Source organism: Xenopus laevis, chromosome 6L (genome assembly GCF_017654675.1).
Source record: "Xenopus laevis strain J_2021 chromosome 6L, Xenopus_laevis_v10.1, whole genome shotgun sequence".
NCBI classification, from domain to species: domain Eukaryota; kingdom Metazoa; phylum Chordata; class Amphibia; order Anura; family Pipidae; genus Xenopus; species Xenopus laevis.
Window position 1 is genome coordinate 69819430 of NC_054381.1, and position 18740 is coordinate 69838169.

The following is an 18740-nucleotide window of genomic DNA, read 5'->3' on the forward strand; positions in this document are numbered from 1 at the left end:
TAGAGGGCAAACAGTAATTTTTGGGAACATTAGTACAACATTTTATGTAAATCCGGGAAAACGTGAAAAATAAGGGAAAAGCACCCATTGAAATGCATTATAAATTGGTGGGACTTTTAAAAACATGGGTGGAGAGGAAAGCTGAGGGTACTAGAGAAGATTCCAATTTTATAATTTTGTGAATTGTTGTAATTCACTCAAAGAGAGTGTCATTTCCATAACAACCTGTGTGGGAACAGAAAGAAGTGTTCCAACACCAGAAAAGAAATTTGGGCCTGGAAAAATATCCTTTCCTGATTGAGAAGTAGACAGAGATGTTAGTATTAATGCGCAAAGGACTGAATAGGAAAATAATGAATAAATAGCAACCTTTAAAGTGTAGTTTCATTAATTTTTTGAACTTTAAACATTTGAAAAAAAATCCATTCTTCAGATTCAGAAATGTGGCTGTTTTTAGTTACCAAGATTTTTCATTAAAAGTTTGCATATTTTTCTGTAATAAAATAAATCATAATAAATTAATGAACTAAATGAGGTAGCGACTATTTGATTAAATTAGTTAAACAGGGCATAAGTAACAGAACTGGGTTTTCTTGAGCCATTAGTAGAATAAACCGCTTTGATCTCCTACATTCTTCGCTCAGTAAATCCTTTTTGCCCGATCAAATTAACTAAAACAAAACACGGTAAAACTAGTTCACAAGTCATCCTCTTCAGGTAGAGAAGTTCCACCGAACTACTGCATGTATCTAACATCCTTCTTATTTTGAACTAGACATTTGATGTTTACTATGCAGTCTGCAATAATTCTGCTCTATTTCAGCAGACAATCAGACTCCCGATTCAGTGCTTTTATTTTTCTTTTAGTAGTCATAATAGTTTTCTGGTAGTCAATTTTTTTTCCAGCTATTATTAATTTGGCCACAGGGTTTACCATTGCCTATAGATAATCACCAGCTAGCTGGCTCACTGCCAGTTGTCAAGTAAGCCTGTTTGTGGGAACTTCTGATCTGAATCTGCAATGCTCTGGTTTCTATCTGGTTATTCGTATTGCCCTGGTCCAGAACTTGTGTTGTTGTGGTTATTGTCACAAACATTCAGTGGTTTGTCTGGTTCTGACTTAACTTGGTTGATATAGACAGAAAAGCACACCTAGACTGCAATCCAGATACTTCCTTGGGGTTTGGGTTTGCCATATGTGCCACCATATTACACTGATCAAACTTGTGATAATGAAAACTATAGCTCCAAACTATATAGGTCTCTATAAAAATATATTACATCTCATGTAAATGCCTGCTTCATCTGAATAAACCATTTTCATAAAAATTTACTTTTGTAGTAGTATGTGCCATTGGGTAATCCTAAATAGAAAAATGCCACTTTAAGAACTAAGTGCTGCCTCCCAGGACCATTTGATCCACAGTGCACACAAACAAACCACATATGTAAGGTCACATGAGCCAATTAATGGACAGTGTTCTGTCTATTACTCCTACACTTCTTCCTGTTGCAATTAGTAAGATGTAAAAGGGCAATATTTGCTGACATCTATATTCCAGTTTAAGATTCTTTAACAGGCCACTTAATGTGATATATACTGTTGGTTAAAAGGGTCATCGGAAAACATGTTTTTTCAAAACACATCAGTTAATAGTGCTACTCCAGCAGAATTTTGCACTGAAATCCATTTCTCAAAAGAGCAAACAGATTTTTTTATATTCAATTTTGAAATCTGACATGGGGCTAAACATTTTGTCAATTTCACAGTTGCCCCTGGTCATGTGACTTGTGCCTGCACTTTTGGAGAGAAATGCTTTCTGGCAGGCTGCTGTTTTTACTTCTCAATGTAACTGAAGGAGTCTCAGTGAGACATTGGTTTTTTACTATTGAGTGTTGTTCTTAGATCTACCAGGCAGCTGTTATCTTGTGTTAGGGAGCTGTTATCTGGTTACCTTCCCATTGTTCTTTTGTTTGGCTGCTGGGGGGGGGGTCATATCACTCCTACTTGCAGCAGTAAAGAGTGATTAAAGTTTATCAGAGCACAAGTCACATGACTTGGGGCAGCTGGGAAATTGACAATATGTCTAGCCCCATGTCAGATTTCAAAATTGAATATAAAAAAATCTGTTTGCTCTTTTGAGATACGGATTTCAGTGCAGAATTCTGCTGGAGCAGCACTATTACCTGATTCATTTTGAAAAAATAGTTTTTTCTCATGACATTCTGGGGGTATAGTTTTCCTTTAAGTTTATCCTTTGGTACTCTGCTAACATTGTTGATTCAGTTCAAATTTATTCAATTTACCACTGCTCTTTTTAATGAGCCTTTGAGTCTATAAACCTATGCTAAAGATGTTTAAACTCCTTTTTTTTTACAACTTTACTCTTTTTATGTTACCATACATTGCCTATGTTAAGTTAAAATAGGTGTCTACTTTAATACTCTGAGATCAATTTAAAAGTAATAGCTTAGAGACCAATTTCATGTGACTCAACATTATCCTTTAGCCAGTTCTCTATCCAAATACAAATATTATCTTCTAGGTGAATATTGCTTAGTTTAACCTGTAACTTTCTTTGTGGTAGGTCACATTAACTGCCACACTATTGTCTAGGTTTGTGCTTATAGCCTCATAAAGGCTATAAAAAATGTGTGTGGCAAAATCTAGTGTGCATAAACTATGCTGGTAGTGATTTTAAATTTGCAAAACAGTATATTAATCTCATAAACAGATCTCCTTTAAATAGTTATTGTTTATTTTAATAATTTCCTTTTGCAGGTTTGTAATATTGTTTGTACATCTGCTTACCAACTGGATGAACATTTATTAGGAGTTAAACATAAGGTAAGATCCAAATTACTGAAAGACCCTTAAGGTAGCCATAGACGCACAATCCTCTCGTTTGGAGATGTTGCCAAACGAGCAGATTTCTCCCCGTTCTGCCCACATTGAAGTGGGCGATATCGGGCTGATCCGATCGTGGGCCTATCACAATGCATCCGAAGTGGGCATTCGGATCGCGGGACCCCATACACGCACAGATGCGGCCGCAATCCGACGGGATTTTTTAACCTGCCAGATATCAATCGGGAAAGCCTGCCAAATGGCCCCACACATGGGCCAATAAGCTGCCAACTCGGTCTGTCGGCAGCTTTTATCGGCCCGTTTATGGGGGCCTTTATTATGTTTTAGCTGCATGATTAGCTTTGCCTCATTACATATGTATTTATAAATAAAAAGTTAAGGAAACATGTTGTCTTCTTTTACACCAAACTCTGGCCTATATTTAGCAGTACAAAGTTTACTTAAATTATTAGGAAATGGTAAAAGATGGTAAGGCTAATGCCAGACATGGCATATTCTTGGCCTGCGGAAGAAAGAAGGCTAAGAATCAGCCCCTACACCTGGAACCAGGCAAGGAAAAGGGCTGACACAGATGTAGGGGCTGATTCTTGGCCTGCTGGCTGAGAATACACCATGTCTGTCATTAGCCTTAGGAATAACAGAGAAAAAAAATCACACTAAAATATTATCTTGTGTAAAGACATGTTATTTAATTAATACCAGTATATTTCTACTTATGTAAAAATAATTGTTTAGGCTATATAATGAATATTAGCTACTTGAGGGTACATATTGTGAAAGCAATACAAGCAATAAAACTCCCCATGCTATTCCCCATTTTACAAATTGGGATAATGGGGACTAGTAGTTACGATAACTAAAAATAATTATAAATATGTACGCCGATTGCTGTATTTATATATTAGTGTCAGAAAAAAAGATGTAACTAGAATATATATATCTATCTATATACACACACACACACACACACACACACACACACACACACACACACACACACACACACACACACACACACACACACACACCCCCCCCCTACACACAGGGCTGTTTTTCGGGTACATCCACTTGAGGCAACAGCCCCAATGCTGCCCACTACCTGCTCACCACTTGAAGCAAGTCAAGGTGGCCACATCGCTAGTGCAGAGAGAGCTATTGCCATGAGGCAAGCCAGTTACTAGAGGAAGCTTTTTTGCCACCCCGGCTGCTCGCTGCTGCCTGAGTCAGGGTTCTCACCTTGCCTTGTGTCAGAACTGACCCTGCCAACACAAATTCAGAAGGTGTTGTTATGGAATAACTGGAACAGTAGTAGCAAACAGTAGGGGTAATGTGAATGTTTGAATCCAGAATTTCTTGAAATTACTGATTTAGGAGAGGAAGGTAAATATCCAAAAGTATTAGCTGCTGCTGGTTTTAGAAGAACTGCATGGATGACTTGAGTCCAAGTAGATACCATGAGTAAAATGAATACCGTATATTCCCGAGTATAAGCCGAGTTTTTCAGCATCCAAAATGTGCTGAAAAAGTCTACCTCGGCTTATACTCGGGTCAGCGGTACCCGACCCGAGTAGCTGAGATTGCAGTCACTTTTAATCATTCCTATACCAACAGTACACTTGGGGAGAGACTGCAATATCCCACAATGCCCTCTCTTGGTTATATGAAAGAATAACAGTGCGCCCTCTGTTGGTTATATGAAAGAATAACAGTGACTGCAATATCACACAGCGCCATCTGTTGTATGAAAGAATAACAGTGCGCCCTCTGTTGGTTATATGAAAGATTAACAGTGACTGCAATATCGCACAGCGACATCTGTTGGTTGTATGAAAGAATAACAGTGTGCCCTCTGTTGGTTATATGAAAGAATAAGTGACTGCAATATCACACAGCACCCTCTGTTGGTTATATGAAAGAATAACAGTGCGCCCTCTGTTGGTTATATGAAAGAATAACAGTGACTGCAATATCACACAGCCCCTCTGTTGGTTATATGAAAGAATAGCAGTGCGCCCTCTGTTGGTTATATGGAAGAATAACAGTGACTGCAATATCACACAGTGCCCTCTGTTGGTTATATGAAAGATTAACAGTGACTGCAATATCACACAGCGCCCTCTGTTGGTTATATGAAAGAATAACAGTGACTGCAATATCACACAGCGCCCTCTGTTGGTTATACGAAAGATTAACAGTGATGGCAATATCAAACAGCACCCTCTGCACATGGTAGTGGGACAGTGGGACAATGCACACAGTAATCCGTTTGGCAATTCTCTGCCACCATCAACTTTGCAAAGAAGTCCGGTTGATCGCTGGGGGGGTCGCTTTGGCAGAATGTGCGCTGCTGGGAGACAGGGCTGTAGTTGTGTCTAGGCTTATACTAGAGTCAATAAGTTTTCCCAGTTTTCGTAGGTAAAATTAGGTACCTCGGCTTATACTCGGGTCGGCTTATACTCGAGTATATACGGTAACGCCTATAAATGAAATTGGTTGACCAGAACCCCCTGTATAATATTCCTGCATTGTCAGAACTATATATACCAGCTGTATGCCTGGCAGCAAGTGCTAAAAGCATATCCACCCATGGATATGTTGTGTGTTTATGCAATGAAGCACTTTTTGCTTGCTACAAGTGTTCAATCTGCCATTTTCAACTGAAATGTATTCTTATTTGAGAAATCTAAATTTTCAAAACTCTAAAGCTAGCCACGCACACAAATAAAAACATGAAAAAATAAGTTGCATACCATTTTCTGGACATATATGAAGCCCTGCCATTTCTGACCAATATTCATGTACTATAGGATCAGGCAAGTTTGAAAATGTTGCAAAATGCTGGAATCTACCAAAATGATAATTACAGTTTGGCACAGATGGAAGGAGAAGAAAAACCTAAGCTCTCCCTTATCACTGTTGACCCCATTTCTTAAGAACTCGAGATTTACTCTAGGGACACAGGTCTCCTTTTATTGTAATTTGGGAACTAAGGGCCTCTTCAAGATTTATGATGTAATATCTCAAGATAATCATAAGATGCTTCAATTTGCTGATCTTCAAGCCAAGCTACCTGAAGTTCCTTTAAAATTGTATGAATATCTCCAAGTAAGACATTTTGTGCAACCATTTCTTCATACCCAAGGTAATCTGGCTCTCTCACCTTTTGAGAAAATAATTATTGCAGGTTGGCCCCAAAAAGCATTGCTGTCAAAAATGTATAAAATTTTGACTACGATACCATCTACAGCTTTCATAAAATATATATATATATATATATATATGTCGCTGGGAGCAGGAACTTAATGTCACCTTGACATTGGATGACAGGGAAGCTATTTGGTCAAATGCTAAGAAAGGAGTTACATGTGTAAAACAAAAGGAAAATATATATAAAGTCATGATGCAATGGTATGTGATGCCTGTTAGGCTTAATAAAATATATCCACTGATCTCTAATCAATGCTGGAGGGGTTGCCCTAAGACAGACTTGTTATACCATCTATTATGGGCCTGTCCAGTTATTACCGCTTACTGGGATGAAATCCACGGCATAATGTCAAAGGTCACCTGCAAAGATGTAAAAAAAAATCCTCTAACTTTTCTGTTGGGGAAACCTATTGAAGAGATCTCTAGATCATCACAGGTATTGGTTAATCATATATTAACTATAGCACTTATAATGTTAGCAGCTAAATGGAAATTAACTGAGCCCCCATCCATTAATAACCAGTGTAGTAACCACATTTTACAAGGTATAGCTTTGTTTTTTGTTAATTGTTGTTTCAACATACCGTATATACTCGCGTATAAGCCGACACGAGTATAAGCCGAGGTACCTAATTTTACCTACGAAAACTGGGAAAACTTATTGACTCGAGTATAAGCCTAGACACAACTACAGCCCTGTCTCCCAGCAGCGCACATTCCGCCAAAGCGACCCCTCCAGCGATCAGCTTCTTTGCAAAGTTGATGGTGATAGAGAATTGCCAAACGGATTACTGTGTGCATTGTCCCACTGTCCCACTACCATGTGCAGAGGGCGCTGTGTGATATTGCCATCACTGTTAATCCTTCATATAACCAACAGAGGGCGCTGTGTGATATTGCAGTCACTGTTCTTCTTTCATATAACCAACAGAGGGCGCGGTGCGATATTGCAGTCACTGTTAATCTTTCATATAACCAACAGAGGGCGCACTGTTATTCTTTCATATAACCAACAGAGGGCGCTGTGTGATATTGCAGTCACTGTTATTCTTTCATATAACCAACAGATGGCGCTGTGTGATATTGCAGTCACTGTTATTCTTTCATATAACCAACAGAGGGCGCACTGTTATTCTTTCATATAACCAACAGATGGCGCTGTGTGATATTGCAGTCACTGTTATTCTTTCATATAACCAACAGAGGGCGCACTGTTCTTTCATATAACCAACAGAGGTGATATTGCAGTCTCTTCCCAAGCGAACTGTTGGTATAGGAATGATTAAAAGTGACTGCAATCTCAGCTACTGCCCGCTGACTCTAGTATAAGCTGAGATAGACTTTTTCAGCACATTTTGGTTGCTGAAAAACTTGGCTTATACTCGAGTGTATGTAAAAAGGGCATGAAGCAGTGTTTACATATGTGGCAGTAGACAGACTTGTATTATATCATGTTCATATGCAATGTACCATACGCATGGAATGTACAGTATTATGTCTCTCTTCTGGAAAAATCAATACTTAATAAAAAAATGTAAGTTACAAAAAAGAAAAGAAAATGTAATTTGCTGATGCACCATGTCGGCCAGTGCATTGACAGATGAGGAAGTAGAGTGGAGCTAATATTCACTTCCTGCCTTCAGGCACGTTTCAGGGGCTGCTGCCGCCTGAGGCAGCAGCCCCAATGCCGCCCCTCCTCCTGCTCCGCTCTTCTAACTACCAGCGTCGGAGCGGGTGGAGGAGGGGCCGCATCGCTAGTGCAGTGAGCGCTATTGCGCTCGCTGCGCTAGAAGAGCCGAATTTCCGTTTTAAAAAACGGAAATTCGGCTCTTAAAGTTACCAGAGGCGGCTTTTTGCCGCCCCTGGTAACTGGCCGCTCCGTGCCGCCTGAGGCAAGATTCTCACCTTGCCTCATGGCCGGAGCGGCCCTGCCTGCCTTTCCATTTGTTTGGCTATTTGCTGAAAAATTGGAAGATCAGGAATGTGGCCATGGCGTCTCTGGCTCCTTGCTCCAAAAATAATGGCATAAAAACCCCACAAATTATTGCCTATTTATCAAATCAACGCTACATTGTTTTGCATGGACTAATGGCAGTTAATATTATATAAAAAAAATTGTTAATGCCCATAATTGTAATAAAATATGAATAAATTACTAATGATTCCTTTTTCATATACATTTGCAGTGGCATTAACACAAATAATGAAGATTTATTGCAGATTATCAATATAATAAAAATTTAGAGTGTTAATGGGCAATGAGTTAAAGACAAATTTCCCTCAATTTAGTAAATGGACACCTTCCTTAAACAGAGTTACCAGAGCATACAGCTGGTGGGAGTTTATTCTGAGATCAGAATGGATGAGGATGGTAGGATTCTCATGGTTTAGTGGCATCACAGCAAGTGTGTGGCTACATCAATTCTAAATTGTGCATCCACAACTTTTACTCACCTCCTTAAAGCTTTTATTTTTTTCATACACTAGCTGTGTAAATTCTAATTTTGATTGTCTTGAGATGCACATTGATGCATATTATCTGTATCAGGCCTTGCAGTTGGGGTGTTGTGGTGGAGGAATGAATCAAGTATTTGGTGCAGTTGTGAAGGAAGTTTGAAGAGTAGCGTCCTGGTGAAGGGGAAGCTAGTCAAATTGGGCACTAGGAGCAGAAGTGTGAGGGCAGGGTTCTCTAATGGGGAAGTTAGGGTAGTGATGTGCAGCTGTAGAAGGGAAAGGGAGAACTGAGATGTGGACATAGGAAGGGACTACACTATTATTGTGGGTCATAGTGAAGACTACGAGTGGCATGGAAGTGGGCAGAAGGGTGATTTTTGGGTGTGTTATAGTGTTGATGTGTGTTAAAGGGCACCTATCACACCCAAAATCAAACGCATATTAAATCTGACCAGTACAACACAAACACGTTTAATCAAACTACATATATCGTTTTTTGAAAAAAACTGCAGGTTTTAAAAAATCCCTTACTTTGTCAAATGGGTTCTTTCACTGAGGGAGGCCATACTGAGACTATAACAGACTATAATATGCAAAGTTCAGGAGCATGCTCAGATTGTAACTGCTTTGAGTATTCTACCCAGAATGCCTTGTTTTAGTAAACTCCTCCACTAGAAGTATCAGGAGATTTCCCTATCTTGTCCCCTGCTGGTGATGTTATTATGCAAATAAAGGGCACGCTAACTTCCAGCAGGTGGCAGCACTACTGAACAGCAGCTACCACAGAGGTTTGGCTGATTTGAAAATAGCTTAGAAGGGTTGATAAGCAAACAAGGAATTTCAACTGAGCATGTGCGAGATTTCAGAGCTGCAGTTGGCTGGGAAGATATAGGTAGGAGGAGCCAGTGAATTCCAAGATGCCTGCTTCAGCTAGAACTGCAGTGGTGATAGGGGAGATCTTGCAGAAGGTATAGTGAGCTGATGATTTACATTATACAAACAATTCTAACTGTTTTAAAAATCGGATTTCTTGAACTTTCACATAGTGTATTTACTTAGGAAATGATTTTAGTTATGATTGGTGCCCTTTAATGAGAGAATCTTAACTGTGTAGAGAAAAAGGATTGCTATTTACAAATGGGCAAGCACTGCATCGAAGAAATTCAGCAGCCATTTGGTTAATTTGACAAGCTTATAGCCTACTCCTAGCAAACAGTACTGTATAAATTGCTTTGTTTTTTACCTACATTTTTCACTTGCACATTTTTCACACTGACTAGCAACTTACACGCTGTATATTTTTTTAATGACTTCGGTCAAGTCTCAAGCTTTTTTTATGACAACTTTTAAAGCACAGCTTTTTAAAGGACCCTGAAGCTGCAAGAATCATAGGAAAAAGACAAAATGTTTTACTTTTTTATGAGATCGTAGAGAAATCTTTGTACCTCCTAGTAAACTGCACACAAAATCTAAAAAATTAGGTAATTAAAGGCAGTGATAGGGCTGCATGTGGTAAGAGAAAATGTAGGGTGTATCACATATTTTTATTAATGTGAGGTTACTACCTTTTTTTAAATTTTTTTTTATTTTCTTCACAGGCAAATGTGGAAGAAAATATCTCCAGAAGGTAATAGCCTCTTGTATATTTGTTGGGTTGTATTGATATCAGTTATCCAGTATTTAAACTTAATTTATAGATGGGCTGTGATATCTGTGGTGCCCTAAATACACAACAAATGTATTTTAATTGGAAAAAGAAATGTGGTGTTGTTTGGATATGTCCTATACAAATCAAGAGAGAAAAATGTTGCTTTGGCCCAAGATTTGGGAGTTGGGTTCTTTTTCTTATACTTGAAAGTGACAGCCATTCTTACAGTGTGCTCTAGTGAGTGATTTCAATATCCTTAAGTCTTCAAATAGGGGGTATATTATTCTTTTTCTATGTCTGCCTATCATCAATGATGCAGTGCTCTAGAGTTCAACAGCTCTAGCAAAGTTTTTAGGTGCATAATGAAATGGCCCAAGTGCTGCCTATGTTAAACAAGTGAGAATTGTGGGAATGGGAGGCGGGAGCCTCTGGTCTACAAAAAAGTTATTTGGTGGCTGTAATTCTTGAATAAAAGGAAGTGTGTAACATAAACACTTTTTGAGCAGTAAACCCTGCGTTATAGCCCTACTTTTGTACTAGTGTAATTATCTTGTAGCATCTGGGCTACACCATATTAAGGTTCATGGCACAAGTGGTGGTTAAACTTGCAATGTCTTAAATTTGATAAAAAAAAAATGTGTTCCTAATACAACATACATAAATATACTCAGCATTATATTTTTTATATTTATCAATTAGGGTCAAACCTGAATACAATATTAGTATATTGGGTCTGCCTAGTGTACAACCAGGTATCCTGTAGTTATGTTTGCTTCGAAAGCTAACATGTATATCATGTACAAAATGTCTTTGGCTGCGGTTTTGAACATTTTGCCATGCGTCAAGTATTTGAAACAGCATTACACCAGTGATTTAAAGTGAGTGTCCCCAATCCTGGAGGGCCATTGTGCCCATGCAAAGATTTCCACACTTTCAAATGCTCTGGGCCCTGATAAGCCAAGCACACCAGTCAGTCTCTCTTTCCCATTTTTTTCACGGCAGATAGAAAAATGCACTCCCCTCACATTTTTTTGCACACCTGAGCCTTTCCTGCTGCACATATCCCTGCAGTGTCACAAAACAACTATGCTTGACATCACTGATTTGGGTAGTGTCATTCACGTGGAGGTGAAATTAGGGAGCAAAATGGAAAACTGTAGTAGATGCTGGAAAAAACCCTCTAAGAACTGCATTGTGTGGATGAGCTGTCATTGTCAGAGAATGGCTGCCAGCATCTGTATCTGCCTGGTCACTGAACAAACTTTATACAAAATGCTGGGGATTAAAGGGGTTCTTCACCTTTGAGTTAACTTTTAGTATGATGTAGAGGGTGATATTCTGAGACAATTCGCTGTTGGTTTTCATTTTTTATTATAATGGTTTTATTATATTTAGGTTTTTATTCCGCCGTCTTCAATTTTAGCGATCCCCATTTGAAAGCTGGAACGCTGGAACGAGTGTAGAAGGCATCAAACTAATAAAACTATTCAAATTAAATAATTAAGACCAATGAAAAATTAGCTTAGAATTGGCCATTCTATAACATACTAAAAGTTAACTTAAAGGTGAACCACCCCTTTAAGGTATACAGTGCAGGTGAGCCATTAGTATGTAATTACCCTTCTAATACTCCACTACCACATCTGTATTTCTGAAACACAAACTTTAAGCTGGACTGTGCCTGTTCCTTCAAACCCAAAGTAAATTACCCAACGTGTAGTCTTTACAACACCAGATTAACCTCTTAAAATGAGTGCCACCCAATACTGGAGTAAACCATTTCAACAGAATAAGCAGTCTGAGAGAGCTGACCACCAGACCACACCTCTTTTAATTACATAATAATTACATTCATAATAACATCAACCCCAACATCAACTTAATAAGCACAATATAACACTAACAACTATATATATCAAAGCCATGATAGCAAGTATGGAAAAAAATAAAAATGAGAACCGGTCTCTCCAGGTCCCTGTGTATTTGAATAATGTATGTATATTGTAGAAAGCTGTGGAAAGGGAGCGGAGTCCAAGGATACCCCTGTCATTTGAGGGGTTAGGTTTTATGCGTGTGTGAAGATTTAATATTTTAGTAAACATTTAAAGGTTTCAGGGAAATTATCTAAAGCAAAGCAAAATTTTGTGAGCATCTGGATCTGGGTAGTGAATGGCATTCTCTTAAATAAATTTTTGTCAAGTATCGGAAAAAGTAAAAACTGAATAAAAACCATAATCACAACTAAAAATATGAAAACAACAAACAATGGGCCAGACGTGTTATAGAACATAGCGTGTGGAGCAGTCCTGAGTGAAGCCACTATACCAAATTGTTTTTAAATTTTAGAATATATAATTATCTAATATAGTTTTGACCAGTTACATATCAAGGGTAGGTGCCAATATGTTAGGCAGCCCCACTCATATTAATTTACCTGATACGCCGGCCTGGTATACCTGTTTTCTGAAAAGGGCATTGGCCCAGGGTACTCCTGCAAGAGTACCACACTGCTACCATCTTCCATTGGATCTTCCAGGTTCTGGTCCTGGTACGCATTACGATTAAAAGCCATCTTCTCACTATATAGTGCATTCATACCTTGCATGAGGTTGAAGAAAAGATCGAAGAAGTGGAAGAACTTTGCAAATTGGTGCTCCTACAGAAGTACCCAGAAGTAGTGCATTTTTTCAGTGAACAGGAACTATGTCCTGGGTATAATGTAAGTGATTATAGTAACGTGGGGGTGCCTAACATTTGGCATCCCTGTGATTATAACTTCACTTCTTTATAGGTAAGTTTGTTTTTTTTTTCGTGTTTTTATTTGATGCTAACAAATATACCTATTCGAGGGGGAGACTGTACTGATAATCATAGACAAGTAAATAACAAGTTTAAAAAACAATCTAAAATTTTGTAACCTCCTAGGTAATAAGGGATTTACAGGAGAACGCAAGGTTGAATCATTGGGAGGTGCCAAAATGTTAAGCACACTCCAGTGGTTATAGTTGCTTAGCTGATACCCCAGGCTGCTGCTCCTTTTAGCAGAAAATTGCACTGGCCCAGGATATTTATGTAGAAGCTCTTACGGCGCAGTCTTCTTCCTCATCATTTCTTTCGGCGTCGGCAAGTACATGCACATTAGATCAAAATCTATACTGGAATAAAAAAAGAGGACAGTAAAAGAAGATGGCGATAAGGAGCTTCTTCAGAAATACTTCAGTCCTATGTATTTTTATTGAACTAGAGCCCCGGCCTGAGGTATCAGGTAAGCTACTACAATAACTGAGGGGTGCTTAATATTTTGACACCCCAATTGATTTAACCTTTCATTCTCCTTCAAGGAAAATTGTAAATTTTTTTGGAACTTCCCACTAGAATGACCAAACCTTCCTGAATTCTTCTTGCATGTCTCTCTCGTAATATTAGTAGGGTTATAACGAATGTTCCCGCTATGCTGTGTGTTGTACACTAAAATATTGTGTGGAAAAAAACAGTTTTCTACCTATTCACACAGCCAAAAACACACTGTTCAATAGATTTAGGGTCAGTAAAACTGAAAATTAATGTTCTTTAATATACTTAGTGCTAAGGGCTTTGGAAACCTACCATATACCGACTGTATTTGCCATAGTCTTATACGTGGAAGCTATATATATCTTGTAAATGCTTTTTTGTTTTGTTTTGTTTTTTTGCTTTTCTTACAGAAGCAGAAAATACTTCAGTAGAGACAGAGAAACTGGACAGGTAAGGCAAAAGTCTTTGTATGTCTGGAATATATTGACGATATCCATGGTTATAGTCAATACTATTACCTGGACATAACTTCCATATGATTGTTGTCTGTCAATTAATGGTCAGAACATCATCTGATTTTGTTTTCCTACTTTAATCCTACAATTTAAAGCTGAATGGTTGGTTTTAGATTGTTGCATTAAAATTAACTCTTGAAAATTTGTCGTACACTAAAACTCTGAACCTGTACAGCCAGCTATAGAGAAGTAACTGCTGCTAGGTTGTTTCAAAAATCACAACCAGGAGAAAGTGTCATGAACAAAAATCCTGTCTGCCTCATGTTAGTGATTCACACACACACATGCAAACTAATACACAATTTATTACTTTTATTTTTAAACTTTAGCCTAATCACTAATATTGCTATTCAATTACTTTTATATTTTTTATTATATTGCATTTTTAGTGATTGTATTTCTTTTTAAAACTATTTTATTGCATTTTAATTTTTTCAAGTGAACATTTTGTGGGCAATGTTGGCATTTTGGGGGCTCAACAGGTCACACAGTTGTGTAATTCTATGCATCACACTGTTTAGAAAATCTCTAGCAGCAATACCTTACCATAGGCTCCTGGAACAACATACTAGACACTTAAAGTGGGGTGTGGGGAGAACCTCCTTATTTCTGCAGCTGCACAAACAGAGGAATCCTCTCTATGCAGGGGGATTTGAGCAACGAAGTGAATATATTGTAGTGACCAGTTTCTTAGAGGAGGCAACTTGGAGAGTTCGTTACATATGGGGTGTTGTGTTTTGTCAAAACTGAATGCCTGCGCTAGTTGAAGGTATGATTACTAGTGGTCTCTGGGCAATAAGGTTTCATCACGTAGCACATTCCCAATTGTCTTGTTATACTATTTTCTGACAGGGACTAAAATAATGGATGCGGTTTGGGATTTACAGAAGTAAACTAGAATGTTCCTTTTCCCTTTATTAAATGTCTTCAGGGTAGCCAAAGCAATCTTTTTGGGTCCGTTTTGTGTGAGTACCTGGGCCCATGTTCTCTATGTATTTTTGTTTAGCTTACATTAATATTTTCTGTCTCTTCTCTTTCTGATTTACTGAACAAATGATCATAGAACAGACTGCATATGGAAACTGTCATTCTATCCATAACAATATTTCTTTAACCCTGCTACTGGGCACTTAACTATCTGTTATTCTGTATAGTTCAGTATCATTAAGTGTAGCTGTTTAATGACACTAATGTATCAACGAGGGAAGCAGAGTGAGAGAGGGAGAGAGAGAGAAAAAAAATATAGCCCTGCTACTATGGGTCAATTTGTATAGTTCAGCCATACCTTCTTATTGCAGCATGCACTCTGGAAATGTTCTGCACATTCTGGGTTTCTTTTAATCTTCCCAATGATTGTAAAGAATGCAGAACAAACTTGTGTTGTGCTGGTACATAAGACATGGTGTCATAAAAATGTGTTGCTGACCTATACAAAGTGCATGACACAATTGTGTACCTTTTAGCAGTGAGATTTTTTTCAACACAGCTACTGTAATACAAACTCACAAATTGATTTACTGTAAAAGCAAGGGTGGCGCAAAAGAGGAAACACACCCTGCAACTACAAGGGGGGCCCCAGTAGGACTCTATAACCATGTGCAATATGAGTTTATGAAAAATATCTTGTTCCCAAAGTTTAGGGGCCCAGTGATCTCGCTGTGAGTCCCAATAACTAGTCTTTAGTGATGATTGAATATGTGCCGATAAATTGGCATTTTCTGTGTCAACTTTATCTGTGATGACATTTTTTTTTGTTGTTGCAACCTTTTTTGCACAGAATACATAGTCCATGAATTTTTTAGTGTAAAATACATTGGGGTATATGTGCGTTTTATATATCCATCCAGTACATATCCCTTCTGACCTGTAAACATGTGTATCGGTATAAGGAAAATCATCTTAGATGAGGATGTAAATGTCAGAAGGAAAAGTAGTAACCTCTGCTGAATGTTGGCACATTAGTTTGTCAAGGAAAAATGGGAGAGCTGAAGTTTATTGTACGTGCTGGAAATTATGATATAATTGCTAACTTGCACTGGGCAGGGTATGGAATCCCTTTGGGCTGGGATAAAGGTTATAAAATTAAATTATCATTAGTGTATGCCACAAACCACCAAGTATAAGTGAGGTGAATTAAGCCTAGCTAGTATTGCAAATGGTATTTTTAATGATTACCAAGTCCAAAAAACAAATCGAGTTCATCTCTAGTATTTGCATGGGTGAGTATTTAGGGAATAGTGATTATAATGTGGTCTCCTTTGAGATTGTTTTGCAGAGGCAACTCTATAAGGGAGTAAATAAAACACTAAATTTAAGGCAATGCAAACTTTGCCAATATAAGGGTATCTCTGCAACATATTCACTGGGAAAGACTTTTCACAGGTTTAAACACAGAAGGAAAATTGAATATCTTAATGTCTGGAATGTTGCATAATAAATATAATAATATATCAGTATATTCCCTTGTAAGAAAGGAAAGACTTCACTAAGCAAAACCTTTATGGTTTGATAAAAGTGTTGTTGTTAAGGATGATAAGAAAAAAACATGAATTTAAGCCATTAAAGTTAGCTGGTAGAGCCAACACAAGGAGGCCAATAAAGCATGCAAAAAAACAAACTAAAAAAAGATATGAAAATGTTTCTGAAAAGTTAAAACGGTCCCAAGACAGGTTCACAAGACTCACCAAATACTGGAAGAGGCCCAGGTGCACTGCCCAGAGCCTTCACTTAAAATCAGTCTCCCAGGCAGATGTGTAAAACCCAATAGAAGTATATTTAGGTACACATAGTAGCTTTATGCATTTCATAGGCCAATGATTGAATATATAAGTGCTTCCTGGTCCCCACCACATATGCATTTCTTTTTATTACATAGTCCAGAATACAGTGAAGAATGCAAGTCGGAAGAAAGAAGCGAGAATAAGGTAAGAAACTTGAAAAACAAATTACAAGGTATATTTGATATGACTTTTTTTTGTTCTATTCCAGTCTTAGTTATTTTATGCAAGTTTTTAAAACAATTTAACAAAGAACAATACAGAGTGAAACAAAGTAAAAAACAAAAAACTTAGTGAAAGAGGATGGCATGAAGTGAAGCCACTGCACTTCTACAAACGAAATAGCATTGCAGACATTACATCCTACTGGGTTATTTGTTTATCCTTCTTTTGCATCATTACGAGAGTTAATTAGTAACCTGAAGTCTGAGATTTAGCTTGCCATTCCAGTTGTCCAAATGTCAATTATAAGAGTATTGACACAGTAAAACTTTTCAGGGCTCTACTCCAGTAATGCTATCTCATAAAGATGTATCACTACTTTGGCATTGCGAGGGTTCTGTTATGGTTTCATGCAAAAATACATTATATTTGCTTTTTAGAATATACATACTGCTATATTTAAACTGCTCGAATTCTTGAGAAATGAGAAAAAATGCAAACAGTATGACAGACAAATGCTCTGTTAAGAATCTAGTTATCACCATCTTATGCAACATTTAGTCACCCCTTCAGTAAATCTGTGTATTTGGTAAGCTATAATGTATTGTACATTCTCTATTATGCTGTGTAATATTATAATTTAATAATAAATAAATTTAAGGTACTATTTTTAGGTGACCTTTACTACTTTGGTCTAGTCTTTAACCCATTTATAGCCCAAGCCATGTTTTATTTTCTGTTTGGGTATAAAATATTGCTTTTCTAAGATTATATAAATATATAATAAATGTTACCGAAGTAGGGCATTGTATACTGTAGCTGTTTTTAAAGATCTATCCAGTGCTTACATTTTAAATGGGTATATAGAGAAAGGAATGCAGCTGCTCAGATTTTTAATTTGTGTTGGCATCTAAATAGTTTTTTTTTTTTGTTTTTTTTAAATCCTGGTAAAATCCGTGATATAATATGTATTGTATCAGGTATATTACACAGGCTTTATATGAAGTCATGTGGCACCATATTAGCAATACGCCAGTCTCTCAGCCTCAATGAATCCTGAAAAATTAAGTAAAGAGGTTTGAGAATCACAGAGCTAAGCTTGCTAAGTACTATGGGATGAATACCATCTGGTCACGGACCTTTGTTTAGCTTAACATGTTCTAGTCTCTTTTGAAATTTCCTCATGTGTGAACCATGCAACATTAGTTGTATTACTAGGATTGGGACTATTAAGAAGAAAACCTTCATTAACTGGTTCCTGTGTAGACAGACGAAAAATACGAGTTCAAAATCTCTGCTTTTTTTCCATTCTCATCAACCAGCTGACCCCCTTCTGATATTAAGGGTCCCACCCGTTCCTGCTTAATATTTTTACTATTTACATATTTAAATAATAATTTTGGATTCTTTTTACGGCTTGCTGCAATACCCTTTTCCATATCGATTTTAGCTTGTCAAGATTTATTGGCCTCCTTATACCTAATAATGTTTCAGGTGTCCCAGCTAATTTAAAGGCCTTAAAAGCATGTCTTTTCTTACACACCTCAACACCAGCACTTCAATTGAACCACAACGGTTTTACAACAAAGTTCCTTGCTTACAAGAGCAATATACTGGTATATATATTTATTAAACAGCATTTTAAAAACATCCCATTTTTTGTTCTTTGTATAACCCTGTGAAAAGCATTTTCCACTTAAAGGAACAGTAATGTCAAAAAATAAAAGTGTTTTAAAGTAATATAAATATAATGCAGTGTTGCCCTGCACTGGTAAAACTGCTGTGTTTGCCTCAGAAACACTACTATTGTTTAT

General features: G+C 37.5%; 1 protein-coding gene across 6 annotated transcripts in view; it reads left to right on the plus strand.

Annotated features, from left to right (window-relative positions):
- Positions 1-18740, plus strand: part of LOC121394646 — a 58504-nt gene that overhangs the window by 23654 nt on the left and 16110 nt on the right. For 3 of the 6 annotated variants that reach the window (XM_041566154.1, XM_041566153.1, XM_041566157.1), the window contains 3 exons: positions 2783-2848; positions 10129-10157; positions 13883-13922. In XM_041566154.1, coding sequence (XP_041422088.1) covers positions 2783-2848; positions 10129-10157; positions 13883-13922 — 135 coding nt within the window. Of the gene's footprint in view, positions 1-2782; positions 2849-10128; positions 10158-13882; positions 13923-16862; positions 16912-18740 lie in introns of all 6 variants that reach the window. The other 3 variants (XM_041566155.1, XM_041566156.1, XM_041566158.1) reach the window with 2 other exon arrangements.